Source organism: Harmonia axyridis, chromosome 4 (genome assembly GCF_914767665.1).
Source record: "Harmonia axyridis chromosome 4, icHarAxyr1.1, whole genome shotgun sequence".
Taxonomy (NCBI): Eukaryota; Metazoa; Arthropoda; class Insecta; order Coleoptera; family Coccinellidae; genus Harmonia; species Harmonia axyridis.
The window spans coordinates 46,968,333-46,987,968 of NC_059504.1; the positions used below are offsets into that span (position 1 = coordinate 46,968,333).

At 37.3% G+C, this 19,636-nt stretch overlaps 1 protein-coding gene across 7 annotated transcripts in view; it reads left to right on the forward strand.

Moving 5' to 3' along the window:
- The window catches only part of LOC123679192 (whirlin), a 210,712-nt gene that overhangs the window by 26,673 nt on the left and 164,403 nt on the right, over positions 1–19,636 (forward strand). For all 7 annotated transcript variants that reach the window (XM_045616624.1, XM_045616626.1, XM_045616627.1 and 4 more), the window contains exons 3-4: positions 7,243–7,563; positions 15,379–15,509. In XM_045616624.1, coding sequence (XP_045472580.1) covers positions 7,243–7,563; positions 15,379–15,509 — 452 coding nt within the window. The remainder of the gene's footprint in view (positions 1–7,242; positions 7,564–15,378; positions 15,510–19,636) is intronic.

The window sequence follows — 19,636 nt, forward strand, 5'->3', positions numbered from 1 at the left end:
AGTTTTATTTCATTTACTGTCCTTCCTTTACAAATTGGCCTTTATTGTTGCCGTAATGAACTCTATTTCCGTATCCGATAAACAGGTACTTTGATCCTATTTTATCCTCAATTTCCCACCATTTTTCGTTCGATTGAATATCAAGGGTTGCATACAAAACGTAGGTCATATTCATTCCACTCAACTTAATAACGCAAACGTGGTTGTTCTCACACGGTTAAGCTTCACTATGTCATTTTAGAGGCCAACAGCTGGTGGGTTATCGAGAATAATAAACCAGAAAGAGCGAAAGATCGATCCAAATATGTAGATAGGATAGGTTTTGATGTTATAACGAAACCCTTGGATATTCACGTCGATTTATGGACGAACGAATATACGCGTAGTAGATGAAACCTCAAAAATTACGTATAATACCTAGATAGAACGCCAAATCCATATCAAAAGCGCATTGGCGGCAGGCACCGACACGTAGGAAATAAATGAAACCATAAAACCGCAGGATAGGTGGAGGGATATTGGAGTCTATCTCGCGATCAACCTTTTCGATAAAAACGTCCAGCCTAAACCAGAAACGATCTGGAAAGAAGTGAACGTAAAATGTTGCCATTTTTCAGTTTCGATCGCTCTATTCGGTCACGTAACTTGGAGTTCTATCATTTTTGACTTATCCTTTACGTAACTGAACCTTAGGAAGCAAGGAAATCGAATCTGGTCCGACAGAGTCTGGCTAGTAGAGGAGCCAAAAAAGAAATTAACAAAACGAATAAGACTGCCAAAAGTCTAAATCGATGAATAATCCACAGAGAAAAGTACATGCTGCCATCGTAGGTATGTTGGTAACGATAGACCGATTTCGCTCTTCTTAGAGCTCATCAGTATCGCACAACCCAAACCAACGATGACAACCAAGTGAAAACAGACTAACACAGAATTCAAATCTACGCCACCAGAAGCATTAAGACTAAAGTTGATCTTCGGTGACTTTCTATTGAAGTGTTAGTTCAAATTCTTTCGAATTAGACTATAAAGAAATGTAAAAACACATAACAAATCGTGCAAAGGTATTAAATAATGCGTATGATGAAATTAATTTGAGCCACTTAATAACAGAAAACTGATTCTTCCTAAATGTGCATTGGGCAAATCCAAAAAAAAATTCAGCTAATGATATGCGACAACAACATTAAACCTCAAAATTATTTGATTGAATTTACCCCTTACAGAGGTAAAATGAAAACATATTCGACACAAATGTTTGTTATCAATCAGACCCGAAAATTTCCCACTCAGATCAATCGTGTCATTACATTCGAACTATATCATTTCATAATACTTATTTGTGTTGGAATAGTTATTTATAATACAAGTGCAGAAGGCATTGATATTCTTCCACGAGTTCAAAATTCAAAAACGAGCCACGAAGTGGCGAGTTTTGGAATGAACGAGTGGTAGAATGGGCCTTCTGTACGAGTATTATACATTATTTTCTCTAATTCATTACATTTTCGTTGAAATTAATGAAATATTTCCATAAATATAATTTAGTGATTTTTGCATTGAAAAATGTTGGTTGGCAGAACTAATTTCTTCAAGGCAAATTGATGAATTGACAGATAAAGCCGTGGCGGAAAGTTCAGAGTACCAACATAGAATAATAAAATATAACTATGAAAACTGTGCGTTTCTGATATATTCTCGCACGATTTTGTTCTACAAGATGTGGAAGAATGAACGGAATAACCACAGAATTAGAGAAAAGAAATTTCAAAACGAGCGAGGCGGAAGGATGAAATACAAATACAAATATTATTGATCTCCTCCTTATATTTGCCAATATAGGCAATACCAATTTGGCAATTGCTCTCGTGGTCGCAAATAATAAAATTCTTTCTAATTTGCAAGTTACAAAAATTTTAGGAGATACTATCGAGCTCATAATTTACATTACACCATGTACACTGATCAACAATTGCTAGGGATCACTTATGAACTTCTATTCATTTGTATATTTTTCAAGTTATCTCGTCAATATCTGTACATTATATGTTCTCTAAGGAAACAGTAAGATGTTTTGAGTTGATTATATCAAAGTCTTCCTCACTTCATCGGCTCTTGTTCACAAAATCGATTATTATCTGTAGGCTGTTACAGGTGGAGTGAAAAGCAATGTGGTATTTGTTATTAAATCTGTTTTTTTCTCTCGTTCAAACACATAAGGTGACAATAATTGAAGAAATGAGAACAATATCAGCTTATCAGTCATGCTGAGAAGACTCCTGTGCAACTGGACCAAATCATACGGTGGATACAGGAAGGTTTGTCCCAGCGAGAAGTGTCCCGGCGGTTGAATGTTTCGCAAAGTGTCGTGAGTCGGGCTTGGAATAGGTTCATCCAAAACGACTCAGTAGCTTATGTTCATGGGGGAGGTCGGCAGCGCAGTACAACAGCTGTCCAAGATCGTCTTTTGATCCTCAATGCTAGGAGAAATCCCACTTACCCGGCGTCGCGGCTCAATAGATCACTGAGAGTTGCAACAGGAGTTCTAATTTCGAACCAGACTGTAAGACGACGACTACATGTTCGTGGTTTGAGAGCACGTAGGAGGGTACAACATCCCCGTTTGAATAGGGAACACCGGGTTCATCGACGGCAATGGGCTGAGGAGCACCGCAATTGGACACTTGAAGATTGGAGCCGATGTTTATTTACGGATGAGTCTAGATTTCGTTTGGTCAACTCCGATGGACGTATTCTTGCTTGGAGGGAAATAGGTCGAAGGTATGCAGAACAGTTTATGGTACCCACAACAGCTTTTGGCGGAGGTTCTATATGTGTATGGGGAGGCATTTGTTTGAACCAACGCACAGAGTTGGTTGTTCTGCAGAACACCACCATGACCAGCCAGAGATATCACGATATGATTATTGAACCCATAATTGTTCCGTTTGCGGCTGCCGTGGGCGAGAATTTCATTTTAATTGACGATAATGCCCGTCCACACCGTAGTCGTCTGGTTAATGAAGCGCTAGAAACTCATGCTATTGATAGGATGGACTGGCCAGCTCGCTCTCCAGATATGAATTGCATTGAACATGTCTGGTCTGAGATGTCTAGACAATTGTCAACCTTAGAACAACCGATCAATAACCTGGAGGACCTTTCTAACGCTTTACGGGATATTTGGACGAATTTGCCCCAAAATTTTATAAATCGTTTGATCGAAAGTATGCCTCGTAGGGTAGAATGCTTGAGACGAGCTCGTGGGGGACCAACTAGGTACTAGCTTAACCGAAACTTCAGCCTTCTTGTGGTTTCATCATAAAATTTTCATGTTATTCAAACACAGAATTTTGAGTGTTACTAATAAAGTCTTTTTTCGGCAACCGTCCGGGAAGTGCTCACTTCCCGGACGCTTTTTCTTTGAGAAAGTAGCATTTCCCGGCCTAGTCCGGAAAGTACTTACTTCCCGGACTAGGCCGGAAAAGAATCATAGAATCCATAGCAACCGAGATAACGGCTGACAGTTCATATGAAATTAGTTGTCAAAAATTTGCATGTTTTTTGATCGCAATCGCAATAAAATATGGAAAGCAGCAGCGATAGTGTTATTTTACATGGTTGCCGAAAAACTATTGTACGCAACACGCCCGAAAATGGTTTTTTTGGACTCACAGACATCCAGGACTCGCTTACGCTCGTCCTGGAATTTTGTCTATTCGTCCAAAAAAACCCTATTTTCCGGACTTGTTACGTAAATTACTATTTTCTCTCCAACTTTCCATTTTTTCATTCTTTTCTCAAGTGAACCATATTATCAACTGAAAATACTCTGATATCTGACTAAATTTATAATCTTGGAGCGAATATTTCAGAAATAAATTTAGAACAAGTAAGTGATCCCTATCAATTGTTGAGCAGTGTATATTGATAAACAATAACAACATCATGGAATTAAAATGAACAGCAAAGGTAGCTTGGAAATCCACACGAAAAGTGTGAAGAAAAAATTGTTTGATGTCTGATATATGAGGACTAGACAATCAATATGAAAACAGCAGCGATCATTTACCAATCAATAAGACGCATTTTACAATGAGAGGTTTCATTTTGATATTAATAGAATGAGCACCTATTTTTTAGGAGAATTCAATGGATGTTAACTCCGTCGTGACTGTCTGTCCCTCAATTACTTCACAAGTTCTGTCTGTGAGGTATTTATTGATCGATTGTGGAGCATTGGCATAGACCTTAACTTTGAAGTGACCCCAAAGAAAAAAGTCTATCGATTGTGGAGCATTGGCATAGACCTTAACTTTGAAGTGACCCCAAAGAAAAAAGTCTAAAGATCTCGGTGGCTAATTGTGATCACTTTTTTGAGATATAAGACGACCAGGAAACTTTTCTTGCAAAATTTGAGTTGTTTCGTTGCTTGTGTGGCACGTAGCACCGTCTTGTTGAAAATAAGTATAGTCCAAATCAATATACTCTAATTCCGGCCATTAAAAATGATGATTGCCCGGTAGTGTAATCTATCCCTGTAACAGTTGTACCAGCCTCACTTTCCAAGAAGTAGGGTCCAACCACCACCACCAGCTAAAAAACCGTATCAAATAGCTCAAAAAGTACACGTTGACACGTTGAGGGTGGAGAGGTTTTTGAACAATTATTCTTGATTCGAGGTCCAAATGCTTATTAACGCAGCCTCAGGGGTAAAATGTGCCTCATCACTGAAGATGATTTCAGAGATGCATTTCAAGGAACCAATCAGCGAAGATACGACGTTGCTGGTGATCGACCAGCTTGAGTTCTTAATTTAAATTAACATAAAAGGCTTTAGGATCTTAATATCAATGCAAAATACTGTGTAATGTCGTTTGTGGAATTCCCAATATAGACGAGGAATCGACAAATTTGGATTTTGGTCAACACTACGGTCTACAGCAGCAATATTCTCAGTTGTTCTAGATTAGATTATATTAGATTTAATTAAGGAGGTTTCTACGTGATCTACAGCTCACCTTTCAATTCCAGAGTTCTGATGAACTCCAATATCAGGGATGACTTCAAGGAGGCTAATTCCTCACTTGTATAAGTTTCGTGCCTAAGGCAGGTTTCGCGTTGGCTAGCGACGTCGAGGCTTTCTGTCACCAGGTGATCAGGAGTTTCTTCCTCTTCCTCACAGAATCTGCACTCGTCGTTTTCTGTTAGACCCATTCTCATGAGGTGTTTTCTAAGGCGGCAAAGCCCTGTGAGGAATCCATTGAGGAGGTGAAGTATATTCTCACTAAGATCCAGATACTTCTTGGATCTTGTAGAGTCAAAGTTTCGAAGAAACTTTTTGGAGTGATCCAAACCAGGACAAACCTGGCAAGTTGTCCTAACAGGTCAAATTTTTTCCTCGTTTTACTATTGCGAGTCGACAAGGTGCTCCACGACGACCTAAAAGTGCTACAGGCTACAGTTTTACCATCTTTTTAATGAAGTCTAATAATTTTAATGTTGAAGCGTTCCATTTTTAGTCATGGCGTAGTTTTTCCCGGTCGAATGTCAAAAGATGAAAGCAAATGTTCAAAATTTCATCGAACCAAATTAATTTAGAATAGAACGCAGCTATTATTAATGCTAGTATTCACTATAAATGCAGAATATATGACTAGAGGGACTTCATTGAATGAAAAAAGTTCCATCTGAAAGGTGTTATCCTCATTGATTGTGAGAAATTGGATTTCGAATACCGGGTTCGGAAGCGACAATTGAAATTGATGTCTGCTCCAGAAATGAAACCCTCGGGTTATATTCATCTTCACTAGGTGCAAACGCCATTATAAATATTCATTTCAGAGATTCCTCGGAGAAATTGAAATTGATCAAAATGCATTTCCAATATTCTTCTTGTAGGGTGGATTTATTATGAGGAATACGAACCATATTTTGTATTTATCCTTGGAAAACTTGAGTTAGTTATGAAATTGAAGTTTCTCTCTTATAACTTAGAGATAATCCTATTAAGCGAGGAGTTCTCTGCCAGTTTTTGTGGTGCGTTTTTTTCTTGGATACTCATGGTGTTTCATATCGGGAACACGGATGAAATATCAGTATGACAACTCAGTGAACCCTGCTTTATACACCTTCCATCCCCATTGTGAAGCGTGGTGGCTTTGTCGTAGAACAGTTGTGTTTATGTTCCAAATGGTGCCATTCTTCAATGAACCACATAAAACTATTGACAAATCTTTAATTATGAAACTATAGCGTGAAGAAATATATCCAATATTCGATGTCTTTTTCACTTAAATCTTGCACCAAGCATTCCTTTGAATGGGTAAAAAAATTGAGGAAAATGGTTCAAAACTAGATAAGCCAAAACCCAGGCGTCCATAAGTTATTAAGGTAGTTGGGAACGGGTTAATTGGTCTGTTCGTGATGATCCCGACCTCTTCTTTCGGAAACGTGCAAGTGGTTTGAATATGCATAGTACATCGCTGAATCACATTTTGCATAAAGATCTATAACCATCCAGCAGGATGGAGCAACTTAACATACGTCCAATGTCTATCTGCTATGAGTTAGTAGACATTTAGATACCAGATAACAATAACAATAATAATAACAATAATATTTTTTATTTGAGATAAATTATTCTTCGGAAGAAATGACATTTATTAAAAACGATAATGCTTCATATAAATATACAATAACTCCAAAGATTCTACTTCGTATAATGACCGTTTGAGAAAATCGAGAGTATAATGGCCGTTTGAGAAAATCGAGAGTAGAATATTCAATATTCGTCATCAACGAAATTACGATAACTCATTTATTGTATTATATTATATACTAATTCATTAAATATGTGGAACGTTAAAAGTGATTTTATGATGGTTTTTTAATATAGTAGATTATTTCCAAGGTTGAAATTGTATATCTTATGAAATTATGCTTGGAAAAACTTCAATGTGTCGGTTTCTAGGGGTGGCATAGCTCATCATGAAAATTTGAAATGGCTATATCTTTTCATCTAGGTCGAATCGAATAAATGGTAAAGGTCAAAAGTGCTCCTTTTGTCCTTAAGAATCTACTGTTTAAATATATGTACAAGTCAAAGACTCACCCTGTCAGGAATATATTCTGATTTATGGTAAAAATATAAGTGTAGAATCAAATCAAGCTCAGAACAACGCTCTGCAGAATTGTACTTTCACGCAGAATAAAAAAAGTTCAATTCTTCATTTTTTCCAGGGACCTACCTCGGATCCAACCCAAATTTTCCAACCACCCGATCATCAGGAAGAAGCAATAACAAAAAACGTCCCATATCGCCCGAGCAAGTCCTGCGGCTGTTCGGAAACTCAGCCACCCCCCAAACCAACTCCAAACTTAATCCAGAACGTCCCAGAAGATCCCCAGCCAGCAGTCCTCCTTCTACCACTCACCAGGTCAACTATAGAGCGCCTCAGGGACCCAGCATCTACGAACTTACCACCAGGACTGTGAACATGGTCAGAGAGCAGCAGGATGCTCACGGATTTGGGATATGTGTCAAGGGTGGCAAAGACGAAGGTAAGTTCTTGTATTCTATAAGAAGATAGAAAAACGTGTCTGGTTCCAATATTATTTGGGTTGATTAGAAGACTTTGAAATGTATGGACGATCACCAAACTAAAAAACCAAAGAGATATGAAGTAATAACTCTGCAATGAGTTTTATATAACTTGCTTTCAAACCTACTGAGAAGGGTTTGTCATTTTGTTCAGATCTGATTTACACAAAATATTACTATTCTAATAGCCACTAGGCAATAAATAACAATTCTTTCAATTCAGTAGATGTATTTGCATGGCAAACATGAATTGAGTCTGATTTATCCTACTATAATTTATCCTTATTTTCCAAGTTTGAAGTAATTTTGTCGAGAAGAACCTGGTATTCAATAATTTCGAATAGTTATCAAAATTATCAAAACTCTATCGGTAGAAAAATGAGGAGATCATAACAAATAACAATTCCTACAATATCAAAAACAGCCCCATACTCCTAGGTATCTCTTTGAGTAAGTCCATCAGTCGTTACAAATGACGACTTACCCAATTCAAAGCATGAATGGCGCAAAGCTCGCTTTTATTCGAGTATCGTTTACTAACCGCTGAATTCAACAGTTTCACGTATGTGTTTGGAATTCGAGAGAGATGAATGCCTTCTAGTTGAACCAATCCACATTGGCATTCTGAATTATATATTGTATATTTCATCAAAGGATCTACCGATAATGTAGCTCCGTTCCTATTCAAGGTTTCCAATAATAAATATTCTGATTGTCTTAAATTCGATATTTCTTTTCCTCAAGTTACTATCAGTTGGCAGTAACTCAATTATTCTATTTAGTTTGTTCATTTCCCCAGATAATCTTCACTCGTCGTTTATTGCTGGACTTCAAATAAGGTGCTTCATACGGCGGCAATGCCTAGTAAGCAATCCTGAGAGGAGATTTAGTATATTTTAAGATCCATATACTTGGTCTATTCATTTCCTTCAATTTCCAAGTGACCGATAGCCCAGCTATATCTAACCTTGTTATTTTTGTCTATTTCAATGAGTTTCCTTCGATACTCTTATATATAGTGTCAGAATGTATCGCTAAATCACATTCCTGATAGTTTTTTAATAGGTTCATTACCACACATCTTTCAATTGATAGTATCTCTCCCTGAAAGACATTAGGACAGCGATTTAACAATAGTGAGTTCCAGACTACATTATTATTATCATTATTATTTGAACTGGGGTCGTTGTGGCTCGGTAACCATTTCGAGAACTCTGACCATCTAGATTTTTTGTTCTCTACCCTACTCATCAATGGAAACCCAAGGGGGTCGTCAATGGCGTTGATAAAACTGACAACCTCCTCAGGGGCCTTGGCTGTTACCTCACGGGTATCCAGGACCGGTTTCCTCATATAGTACCTAGGTCAGCCAGCTCTGGACACTTGCATACCACGTGTTCAGCTGTTTCTGCTTCTGATCCACAGAGCCTGCAAATCTCATCTGCTGCCTTTCCCATACGGTATAAATGATGTTTGTACCGACAGTGCCCCGTCAATAGTCCCACCATCCGAAGCTCGGCTCGTGACAGCTTCAAGAGCTTTTTGGCGTGAGTAGGTGAAATTGTCACGAATTTATTGGCCTGAGCAAGTCCAGGAGTGTTTGTCCAGTGGGTTATTCTATTATTCAACTCACATTGCTGGATCGCTGCCTTATATTGGTCTTTTCCTAGCCCACAGAAAGGCTCAGGTCCAGCAGGCGTTAACATTTATTCCCTTTCTGTAAGTAAATCGGCTTTTTCGTTACCTTCAATACCATAGTGACTTGGTACCTAAGGAAGAGTAACTTTATTGCCTCTGGCCAGTTGCTTTATGATGTTACTGCACTCCCAAGTCAACAGAGACCCCTGGCAGTACAATTCCAAGGATTTCAGCGTGGTTTGGCTGTCCGTGGTGATGTAGACGTGCCTCCCTTAAGGCTCAATTTAAGACACTCCTGAGCACATACGTAAACAGCCAGTATTTCGGTCTGTAAAATAGAGTGCTCACTTCCCAGAGATCCTCAGTTCAGGTCCATATACCCCAATGACAGTAACTCTTTCTGATTTGGATCCATCAGTGAACCATATGGATGACTTTTTGTCCCAACGATTTACGAAACTTATTGTACTGGGACGGTCAGTTATGACAATAGTGAGCTACATTTTATTTATTTAACATCAGGACCACAAACAGGTCAAATAGGACACAATATATTCATCTAACGCATACAAACAAGTTTAATGTCTTCTTTCCTATTCTCCTAGGCCTCTAATCATTTAAAGCACTTAAGGATAATCTCTTGTGTTCTCTGCAAGCTCTCGTTGCACTTTTAGTATCAGCTATGTACAATTTGATGGCTTTTTTTTTTGAGAGCTGATATTGTGGCCTCCGTTTCCTAATGTTCTTTTCTACTTATCATCGTAGTTAAGGTTTTCTCGATGCTAGTTTTCTTTCTTATGTCATCACTGGGAAGGCCTGCTGATGATGATAATTTCTAATTCCTTCACTGCTGGTCCCTTCCTTGGATAATCTTAGATTGGCCTAATGGGATAAGCTAACCTAACCTATCTATCAGATGCAAATGTGTGAGATCTGAAACGATCTCCAATGCACCAGTTGAGCACGTAATAAGACAAAGTAAAAGAATAATAAAAAGGAAAAATGACAGAAAAACAAAGGAGTGAGTTCTCACGAAACCTCAAACAATAAACCAAATTACTTCTTGTAGAGCATAATATGCGGAATAAAGCCCTTAAGTACCTGTGGAATCGACAAGACCTGCAAAATCCGCAACACAGGGTAATTTCTAGGCGTTAAAGTGGCAACGGATTTCCTTCGCGGGGGGTGTACAGGGGAACAAATATACCGTGTCGGAAATAATAAAGTATAAATCGAGTGATATTTTCCATTATCGTCAAGCCTGGCGAGCCTCTGGCTCATGTCGTGCTGCCGGCACAATATCATGCCTTGTTGCGGTTCATTTGAAATTCAAAATAGATTTCAATCGTTCAACCCCCATCCCTCCAACCCCTTTCGAACGAAACAACGCATACAGAGCGGAATGAGTTATTATTGGCGTTATTATACGGGGCATTTCTGGATTTTCACCAGAACAAACAGCATGTGGTCAGGGCTGTAATCGGTCGACGACAATGAAAATTATGGACGCGATGTGGGGGTGAGGGTGAATTTCGAAGGAGAGTCGGTAAATGGCTGTATCGAAGGCTTGAATCTGACGAATGGCTGTAATTACTGGTCTGGCTGTATTTCGTGTCGGAACGAAGGTTTTGGGTAGATTGGCTCTTGTCGTCGTTGATTTTAGACGTACGGGGTGAAGGGCGGAAAGTTTTAATGGAGTATTTATCCGTTGGTCGGATCCCGATTTTCGCGAGTTTGATCTGAATGGGACAATGTCACTCAGCCTTTAGATTGTTGCTTTCGAAAGGCGATACCAAGAGATTTGAAATTTTCAAAGGATAAATGAATAGCGAGGAACAGAGATAATATCCTATTGGTTAAATAAAGACAGTATTATGCAGTCATTTGAATAATTCTTTTTCCAACGTAACCTTGACGGAAATTACATACCAGTAGACTCATTCGAAATGACTCGGTCCAGATTATCAAAGGTAATACCACGAGTGATATTATTGATAATTTTTTCTTTTCCACGAAAACTTGTTTATTTGGCAAAAACATGAAAACAAACAGATTGATGAAGTCACGAGTCCGTTAGGACGAGTGATTTTATCTATATTTGATTCATTTGAATGTTTTTGTCAACAGTAAAAACACAAGAGCTTTTTTTTATACGATAAATTTCTCTTTGCAATGAAATAGTTTTGCCAATCACTAATTTTATGAGAAAAACTGACATGATAAAATCGCGACACCGAAGTTGGAGCGATTTTATCTAATGTCAGATCTAGATCAGTATCTCTCAAAGTGCAAGTTTTCTGAACATGGAAGGAATGGAAACGTATTCCAATACAATCCTTTCATTCTGTATATAAAGCATTAAGAATATGAAGGTTTTATTCCAAGCAATATTTCAAGAGAGAATATAGCTGGAGGACGTTCAGATTTATTTTCTATTTCCACGAGTTGAATTGTCAGTTTATTTGAGGTGGATTCTAGAGAATATTACTGCATATTGTCATATGAGTTGTATTCTAGAGAACAAGGAGATTTTCTGTTGGCTGGATTACAGTTTTTGTTGTTAAAGCTTTACTGACAGGAGCAATTTGGTTGATTCATTCTTTGGTCTAGTGGATCTCATATAGAATTTATACAAATGGCAAAAATTCAGCTTAATATCTTTATACGATGTTGAAAAATATCATCAAAATATGATTTAAATAATTTTTTGACATTATTGTGTGAGAATCGAAGGAACGCAAGTACCTCTAGAAACAAATTTGAAACTTAAATTTTAAAAACGAATGTGAACGAAAAACTCCAATGACAGAAAACAGTTTGGTTGAGAATATGTCTCCTTCAGAGTTAATCACAGCTCTACAACACCCGGACTTACTCAAAATGAAGTTCTGGAACTGTTGAAGTGATATATTCTACTCCTTGTTGAATCCTGAAGAGTTCGTTTCTACCTTGAAATTGATTTCAGCCATGAGAAACTCTTTGGTATATCTCCTGCATGATTAATAGGATTTAAATCAGGTGACAAAGCTGGATGGGGTCGAGAATTGTCATGCTGTAAAATTATTTCATCATGTTTCTCGTTGTATTGCGGCCGTTTGTCTTTCAATGCTCGGCTTAAACGCATTAATTGCGTTAGATAACAATCGCCTGTGATTGTTTTAGTCGGTTTTAACAACTAATAATACACTACGCCGAGCTGATCCAACCAAATACTGAGCATGACCTTGGTACCGTGAATATTCGGTTTTCGTCTCCAGTCACAATGCGATGCAGAAATACCTTCCGTCTTTTCCTCGCATGCAGCTGTTCACAAGCAAACAAACACCGTTCAACATCTCGGCTTCAACTCGTACGTCACCCAATTTCCTTTTTCCCATGACTTTCAGGTGTTCTGAAATGGCTGTTGTCATAATTCTGTCAATTCTTGTTACGTTTGACACGAGTTTTGATCAAGTTATGCCTCCAATTCTGCATCTTCGAAAACCTTGTCCCTTCGACGTCAAAATCACCGTTCTTGAAGCGTCGAAAACACTATCGGCACGTTCTTTCACTAAGAGCGGTCTCATCATAGGTATTTGAGAGCATTCGATGAGCCTCAACCCCAGATTTCTTCATATCAAATCAGAAAATTAAAACCTCCCGCGAATGATGAGAATTTGGCTCGTAAGCTGACATGTTTAATCGAGAATAACTTTATGATGCAGACACAAATCGACTAATATTTCGATAGCATTATATTATCAAATACCTAAGCTCATTGTATAACATCTACGATCTATTTATTTCGACTACTACTTATCGCTTCAGTCATCTATTGCAAAACGACGGAAGTAAAGTTGTACACCAATATTATTGTACATGCTGAGAAAGAACAGGGCTTTATTCCAGCAGTATTACTATTATATATTATCTAGCAGTATTACTGTTATATTATTCTGCGCAGCCGAGTTTCTCGAATAGTGCATTAAACCACAATAAACTGATAACTCACATCTTCACATGGTAAACAATACAAAGTATTTCATTTCATTCATTTTCTTTTAAATATTAGTTTTTCACATTGAGCTGTTTCGTAATATGCTAAACCGATGAACTTTTCAGTCAGAATTTCAGTATGCTACTCATTCGAATACAGAATAAAATTTCTCAAACGATACTTTATTTATAACTAAGCTCATAAACACTAAATTCCAGAAAGATTCAATTATGAATTTCTATCAATTTATAGATGATATCTTCACTCACCCGAGTCTCATTCGAATTCATAACTTCTTCTGAACAAAGAAATTTATAAACTTCTTATCTCCTTCGTTTCATATCAGACTCCCCACAATTCAACAGAACCTACCCTCGCCTCGAATTCACAAAAGTTCCGAAGTAATATCGATACAAAAAAAAACTCAATGCCAGATATTTACTGCGAGTAGACGCCATCTCAAGCCAAAAAAACAAAATGAAGAGAAAAGAAAACTTTCCGTCTCTTATTCACGATTCTTCTTTAACGAATTTGGGACTGTGCTCCATCTGTAACAATGAATTCAGTTCGTTAAATTCTGGAAGCGTACAGGGAAACTGTTGATTCCCTGGCATGAATTCAGATGTGGAAATTTGAAAACACGTTTAGGGGCGTTTTTCTTTTGTTGGGGTGGGGTGGTCTATTGTAGAAGCTGGACGGATTTCGTTTTGGTGAGAGGTCTACTTTATGTTTCTTGTGTAAGCAGAACTTCATAGGATTTAATAGATTGCATTTTAAATCTGTGGATAGTATGATTGAAAACAGAATGATGTCGAAAACTTAGATGAAACTCGTTACAAGAAGCATAGAAGTATGTAGATAATAATTATTACATTATTGGTTATAAAAATGCTGTTATCCAAATGAAAATTTTTACTGAAGTTCATTTAAAGGTTTTATTCTGAAATGTTAATACATGAATTGAAGAGAGAATGATTGCAAAATTAAAAACTTCAAATAATATTTTCTGTTTCCAGGTTTTCTTCAGCGAAAAAATCACTATGCTCAGTCATGTCCTAAACGAACAAAAAATTGATTTATTGATTCTATACATTTCAAAATGGAAATTGTAAATTATAGCCATACAGGTTCAGTGAATACATTCGAAAATATAGGATATTCAACGTTATTCCAGAGAAAACTTATGATTCAGTGAAACAGTGTAACAATCAAAACATCTGCATGATACGATATCAATTAAACGAGTGTTATCTTTCAATGACGGAGTGGGGATGGTCACAGTTGCGGCCTACTCTAGCGTTGCGACTCATTATTAGTCGCTCTCTAACCGTAGTATGGGTTATGACATTTTAATTCTATTGGATGTGAGGAATTTATTGGCGAAAATGAATAAAACCCATAATTTCCTCGTTGAAAATTAGTATCTAGGTTCTTTTTCGCCATAAATGATTTGAAAATAAAAAAAAATCTACGGAAGTCAGATATAGAACGAGAAAAAATTGAGGAATTTATAGAATAGTATTTCGGTGGCCAATCATTTGTATAAGTGATAGGTGCATGTAATTTAGAAATTACAAGTACATAAGTTTCTACGGCTCATTGATTCATGAATAATAAGAGCATAAACCCTCCATTTAAAATTGATAAATTTTGAATTTTCAAAAGATTCAATATTATCATAAAGCTTGTATTCATTGTGAAGAACAAAAATTTCAGTTATGTATGGAAAATCATTCCGTTTACAAGCCTTACTAGGCTGACTTCATAACAGGCTGTGTCTTTCTCGAATCTTAGCAGCTATAAATTAGCTGTGCCCTATTACAGTCTTTAATTGTCTTTTACAACACCTCATAAAAGCAGCCAATGGTTTCAGATGGCAGCCCAAAGGTACTCAATTTAGTATGATTATTTGGCCATCGAACATTGTTGTTGCACAAATATGGTAAGATGATATTGAAATTAGATGACATTCAAATCTATGAAATTAAGTTGCGAACACAAAAAAGTTGTTATTAGGCATCTTTTGGTAGGTTTTTCCATTGAGCTTGCTGTTGCCGAAAATAAATTGGAATCGATCATTCGATTCATCCTTCAAAAATAAAACAAATCTTGATTGAATTTAATCTTTCACGTGCAATATACTTTTTATATTTTGTTCCAGGGGTTGGAGTTTATATATCTAGGGTTGAAGAGGGCAGTGTTGCAGAAAGAGCAGGGTTAAGACCAGGTGATTCCATCTTGGAGGTGAATGGAAAGCCATTCACAGAAATTTCACATGAAGAAGCTCTCAAAGTTAGTATAGTATAGAGCCAATCCCATTTGAAGCTTTATTATGACAAAATCTGTTCTTTTTTGTGTACTTTGAATTGAAAAGTAGCGATGTTCTTGATATAATTTCATAATGAAATAGCGCCATTATAATATCAAACTAAACTCAACCTTACTATGCTCAACCTAGTCAAATCTTTTAATTGAGTAGATTTTCCTCTTTCCTCATTGATAATTAATAATCGATCATTCCATTAATGATCTTTGTAGAATAAACAGCTGAATACGATTAAATTCGAGAAATAATAACCAACCCACATAGACATGACCTTCGCCCAACTTGCTCCAGAACTTGAGCATTATTGACCAACTTATCAATGGTGGAATCCCTTGAGGATTTCCCCCATACTACCCCTAATGTGTTCGATCCGGTGAGCCTGGGTTTTAGTTGGTAATAACTCATGCCAAATTCCGGTTGAAACATACAGCAGCACAGAGATATTTCGCAGCTTCCGGGTATGGGAAGAATGTCAGATATTACTGGGAAAAGAACAGTTCGGTATTCCGAGTATTGATATTGACCACGTTCAGATGAAACCCTGGATTGTGGATTAATTCGTTATAAGAATTCGTGGAATTTTGCTCATATGTCGGAGTTCAATAGTTTCATGCTTCATTGGGAAAAAAGCTTAATTTCATTTGATACAGAGATGGGCTTCGCCTCAAAAAACTTAAAAGTTAACTCAAAATTCAAGAAACAACGTCTAGACGTAGGATCTCCTACTTTTTGCTCTAGCGTTTAGATGTAGCCTTTTTTAGTTGAAAACGATTGAGTTGGAATAACTACTAAATAATGTTTTCCTCCCTATCGCCAAAATGTAATTATTTTCAAATCACAAGACCTCATGGTGATTCGAGATCAAATGTGATTATTCAGCTAGTTAATGAACTAATTATAGATAGATGTAGACAATAAATCTTCGTTAAAAGTTCTGAAGATGTATCCTCTCCATATTATATGATTTTTTTCGTTTATATAAACCAATATTGATTATAAAACCTTTTTTTTGATCATCATGAAGTAATTTGATCAAGTTTCAACCTTGCTTTCCTTCATGTGCACATTTTGATGATTTTCTCTTCAGTCTATATATATTTCATTTCAAATAAGTTCAAACGATTCTACGCAATTAAAAATAGAATTCTCATTATGTCAAGACAAGTTTTATCTGAGGACCATGATAACAGAGCTTTTGGGATGTTTGAGGCTGGTCGAACACAACAGTGCAAGTGACCTTTTTCTACAATATTAGCCAATATAATACAATATACAATATGAGCGGCATACTCATATTGAAGGGCATCTTCTTCATCTTTTCTTTTCACCAACGGTTGGAGACTTTATAATCAAATCTGAAAACAAGGAGAAAAAAAAAACAGAAAGGAGTAATAAATGTTAGTTTCGATTATATTGATTTGAAGTTAGCGACCCATTCTAAAAAAGAGTCTGAATCTGAATGGAAAGCTTAGAAACCACCATGAAATTTATAGATTGGACAAGTATGCACCAAGTGGTCAATGGTTTCTTCTACAACACACTCACATAGTGGGCTTTCAATAGAATGCCATTTGAGGAGCATACTATTGCAACGACCATGACTAGTCCTAAGTCGATTTAAAATGTTTCTAGAAAGATTGGACCTAGAACTTCCTGTAAAGGATCAACGATTAGACTTTTCTTGAAGTCTTTACAAGAACTTCATTCCGAACACAAAATTTATTTGACACATTCATTAGATTGAAGGAAGGTATTAATCCATAAAGGTTTGCGTAACTTTTCTGGTAGTTCTAGTATCTTGGAGGTAAGAAACAATTGGAAATAAGTTCGGGTAGAAATGAAATTCATCCTAAAATTTCTTGACTTCAACCTGTCTACGAATATGAGGTGGAAGTGTATGTGATAGCACTGGCAACCAACGTGAAGGTGTAGATCTAATAGTTCCACTGATAGTTCTCATAGAAACGTTAAGCTATGCATCAATTTAATGAACATGAGCACTATTGAACCAAACAGAACAACAGTATTCAGCAGCAGAAAAAACCAAGGCCAAATCTGCCTGGCATCAGCACCCCATGAAGAACCAGCTAATTTTTCAAGGATATTATTCCTCGACTTCAATTTCAAACGTTAATTACCCAAATGGACCTTGAAATTCAAAGAAGAATCAAGTTATACTCCAAGATGGATGGATTATTGCTCTGTTATAAATTTATGATTTTCCTACCTATTACAGAGAAAAGGCGTATTAAGAGTGCGAAGCTCCTTAATCCATGTCACACTGCTTTTCTCCCATTTTTCCTTCTCCCTTATCCATAGCACGTGCACTGCTTGTATAAAAACATATTATTATGCGCTCAAAAATATAGTTGGTAAACACACGCACTAAACCGAAGATTATCAAGCTTGCATGTTGCTCTCCATGTATCATCCCTAAAAAGGATTACATCACGAACTCACTCTTTGAATAAAATTTCATAACGTGCAGTCGCATATTTCAAATTTGCGCATTGCATTCTCCGGTCATTTCTTTCCCCGTCTCGTTCAGACCATCAACTTCAATTTGTCCTGGTCTGATCCCGTGGAAAGCAGGCTCTGGTCTTGGCCTCTCTAGCGATTTACATTCTGAGCGGCTCCAAAACCCTGGCCAGTTAATTCGAGGAGTTAGTGACATTTATGGTGTTATATAATGAAGTTATGGGTTCTTCGGGTATTCTACGGAGTTCGAGACTCTGAGGGCTGAAACCTGGATCAGAAGTTCTTTCTGGTTCGGATAAATCTTTTTTGGACGTCATCTTGACTAGAGAATTCATTTTGTGGTGGATGCTACTTAATATTGAGGTAAATATAGATATAATTTAGGTCCCAATGAAAGAGAGCCAACCCTGATAAATCTAATAATAACGGGTGGTTTTTTCGAGGTATACTTTTTCGCATTACTGTTCAAGATGGCGACCGATTCAACAGCTGTCAAGTGATTTATTCTCAGTTTGGTTTGGCAATTCATCATGAATAGTCTCACGCCTGAACAACGCTTGCAAATAGTGCAATTTCATTTCGAAAATAATTCTTCTGTGCGGAATACGTATCGCGCACTACGTCCATTTTATTTTGTTTAGTGATGAAGCGCACTTCTGGTTGAATGGCTACGTCAACAAACAAAACTGTCGCATTTTGAGTGAAGCTAATCCTCAAGTGTATGTCGAAACACCGTTACATCCAGAAAAACTGACTGTTTGGTGCGTTTTATGGGCTGGTGGAATCATAGGTCCGTACTTCTTCAAAAACGATAATGGCCAGAACGTTACAGTCAATGGTGATCGGTATAGAGCCATGATTACTAACTTTTTCATTCCTGAATTGAACAATCATGATGTCCAGGAGCTGTGGTTCCAACAAGACGACGCAACATGTCACACAGCTCGTGCCACAATCGATTTATTGAAAGACACGTTTAGTGACCGCCTAATATCACGTTATGGATCTGTGAATTGGCCTCCAAGATCTTGTGATTTAACACCGCTAGACTACTTTCTTATATTATATATGGTATTATATATGGATTATAATGGTATTAATAGAGAGATCAGAAGAGAAATAAGAAAAGCAAAGGAAAATTGGCTCGATGAAAAATGCGAAGAGATTGAGGAACTTGAGAGGAAACACGACAATTTCAACCTTCATAGGAAGGTAAAGGAAGCAGCCGGAATATACAAACATCGAACGTCATCAGCATTGGTAGACGGAGACGGACTGTGGGTCACAGATAAACAGAAAACCGTCGAAATGTGGAAACAGTACCTACAGGAACTCTTTGAAGATGAAAGACCTGACATACACTTGCACAGCTGTGATACTGGCCCATCCATAACCGAAGAAGAAACTAGAAAAGCTTTAAGCTCAATGAAAGATGGTAAGGCTCCTGGCCCAGACGGGGTGCATGTAGAGATTTTAAAACTGTTGGATGATAATAATATAAAAAGACTTACCAGAATATTCAACAGGATATATGATACTGGCGTCATTCCAACTGAGTGGCTCCAATCCACATTCATCGGCATTCCTAAGAAGACATCACCTAGAACATGCGGTG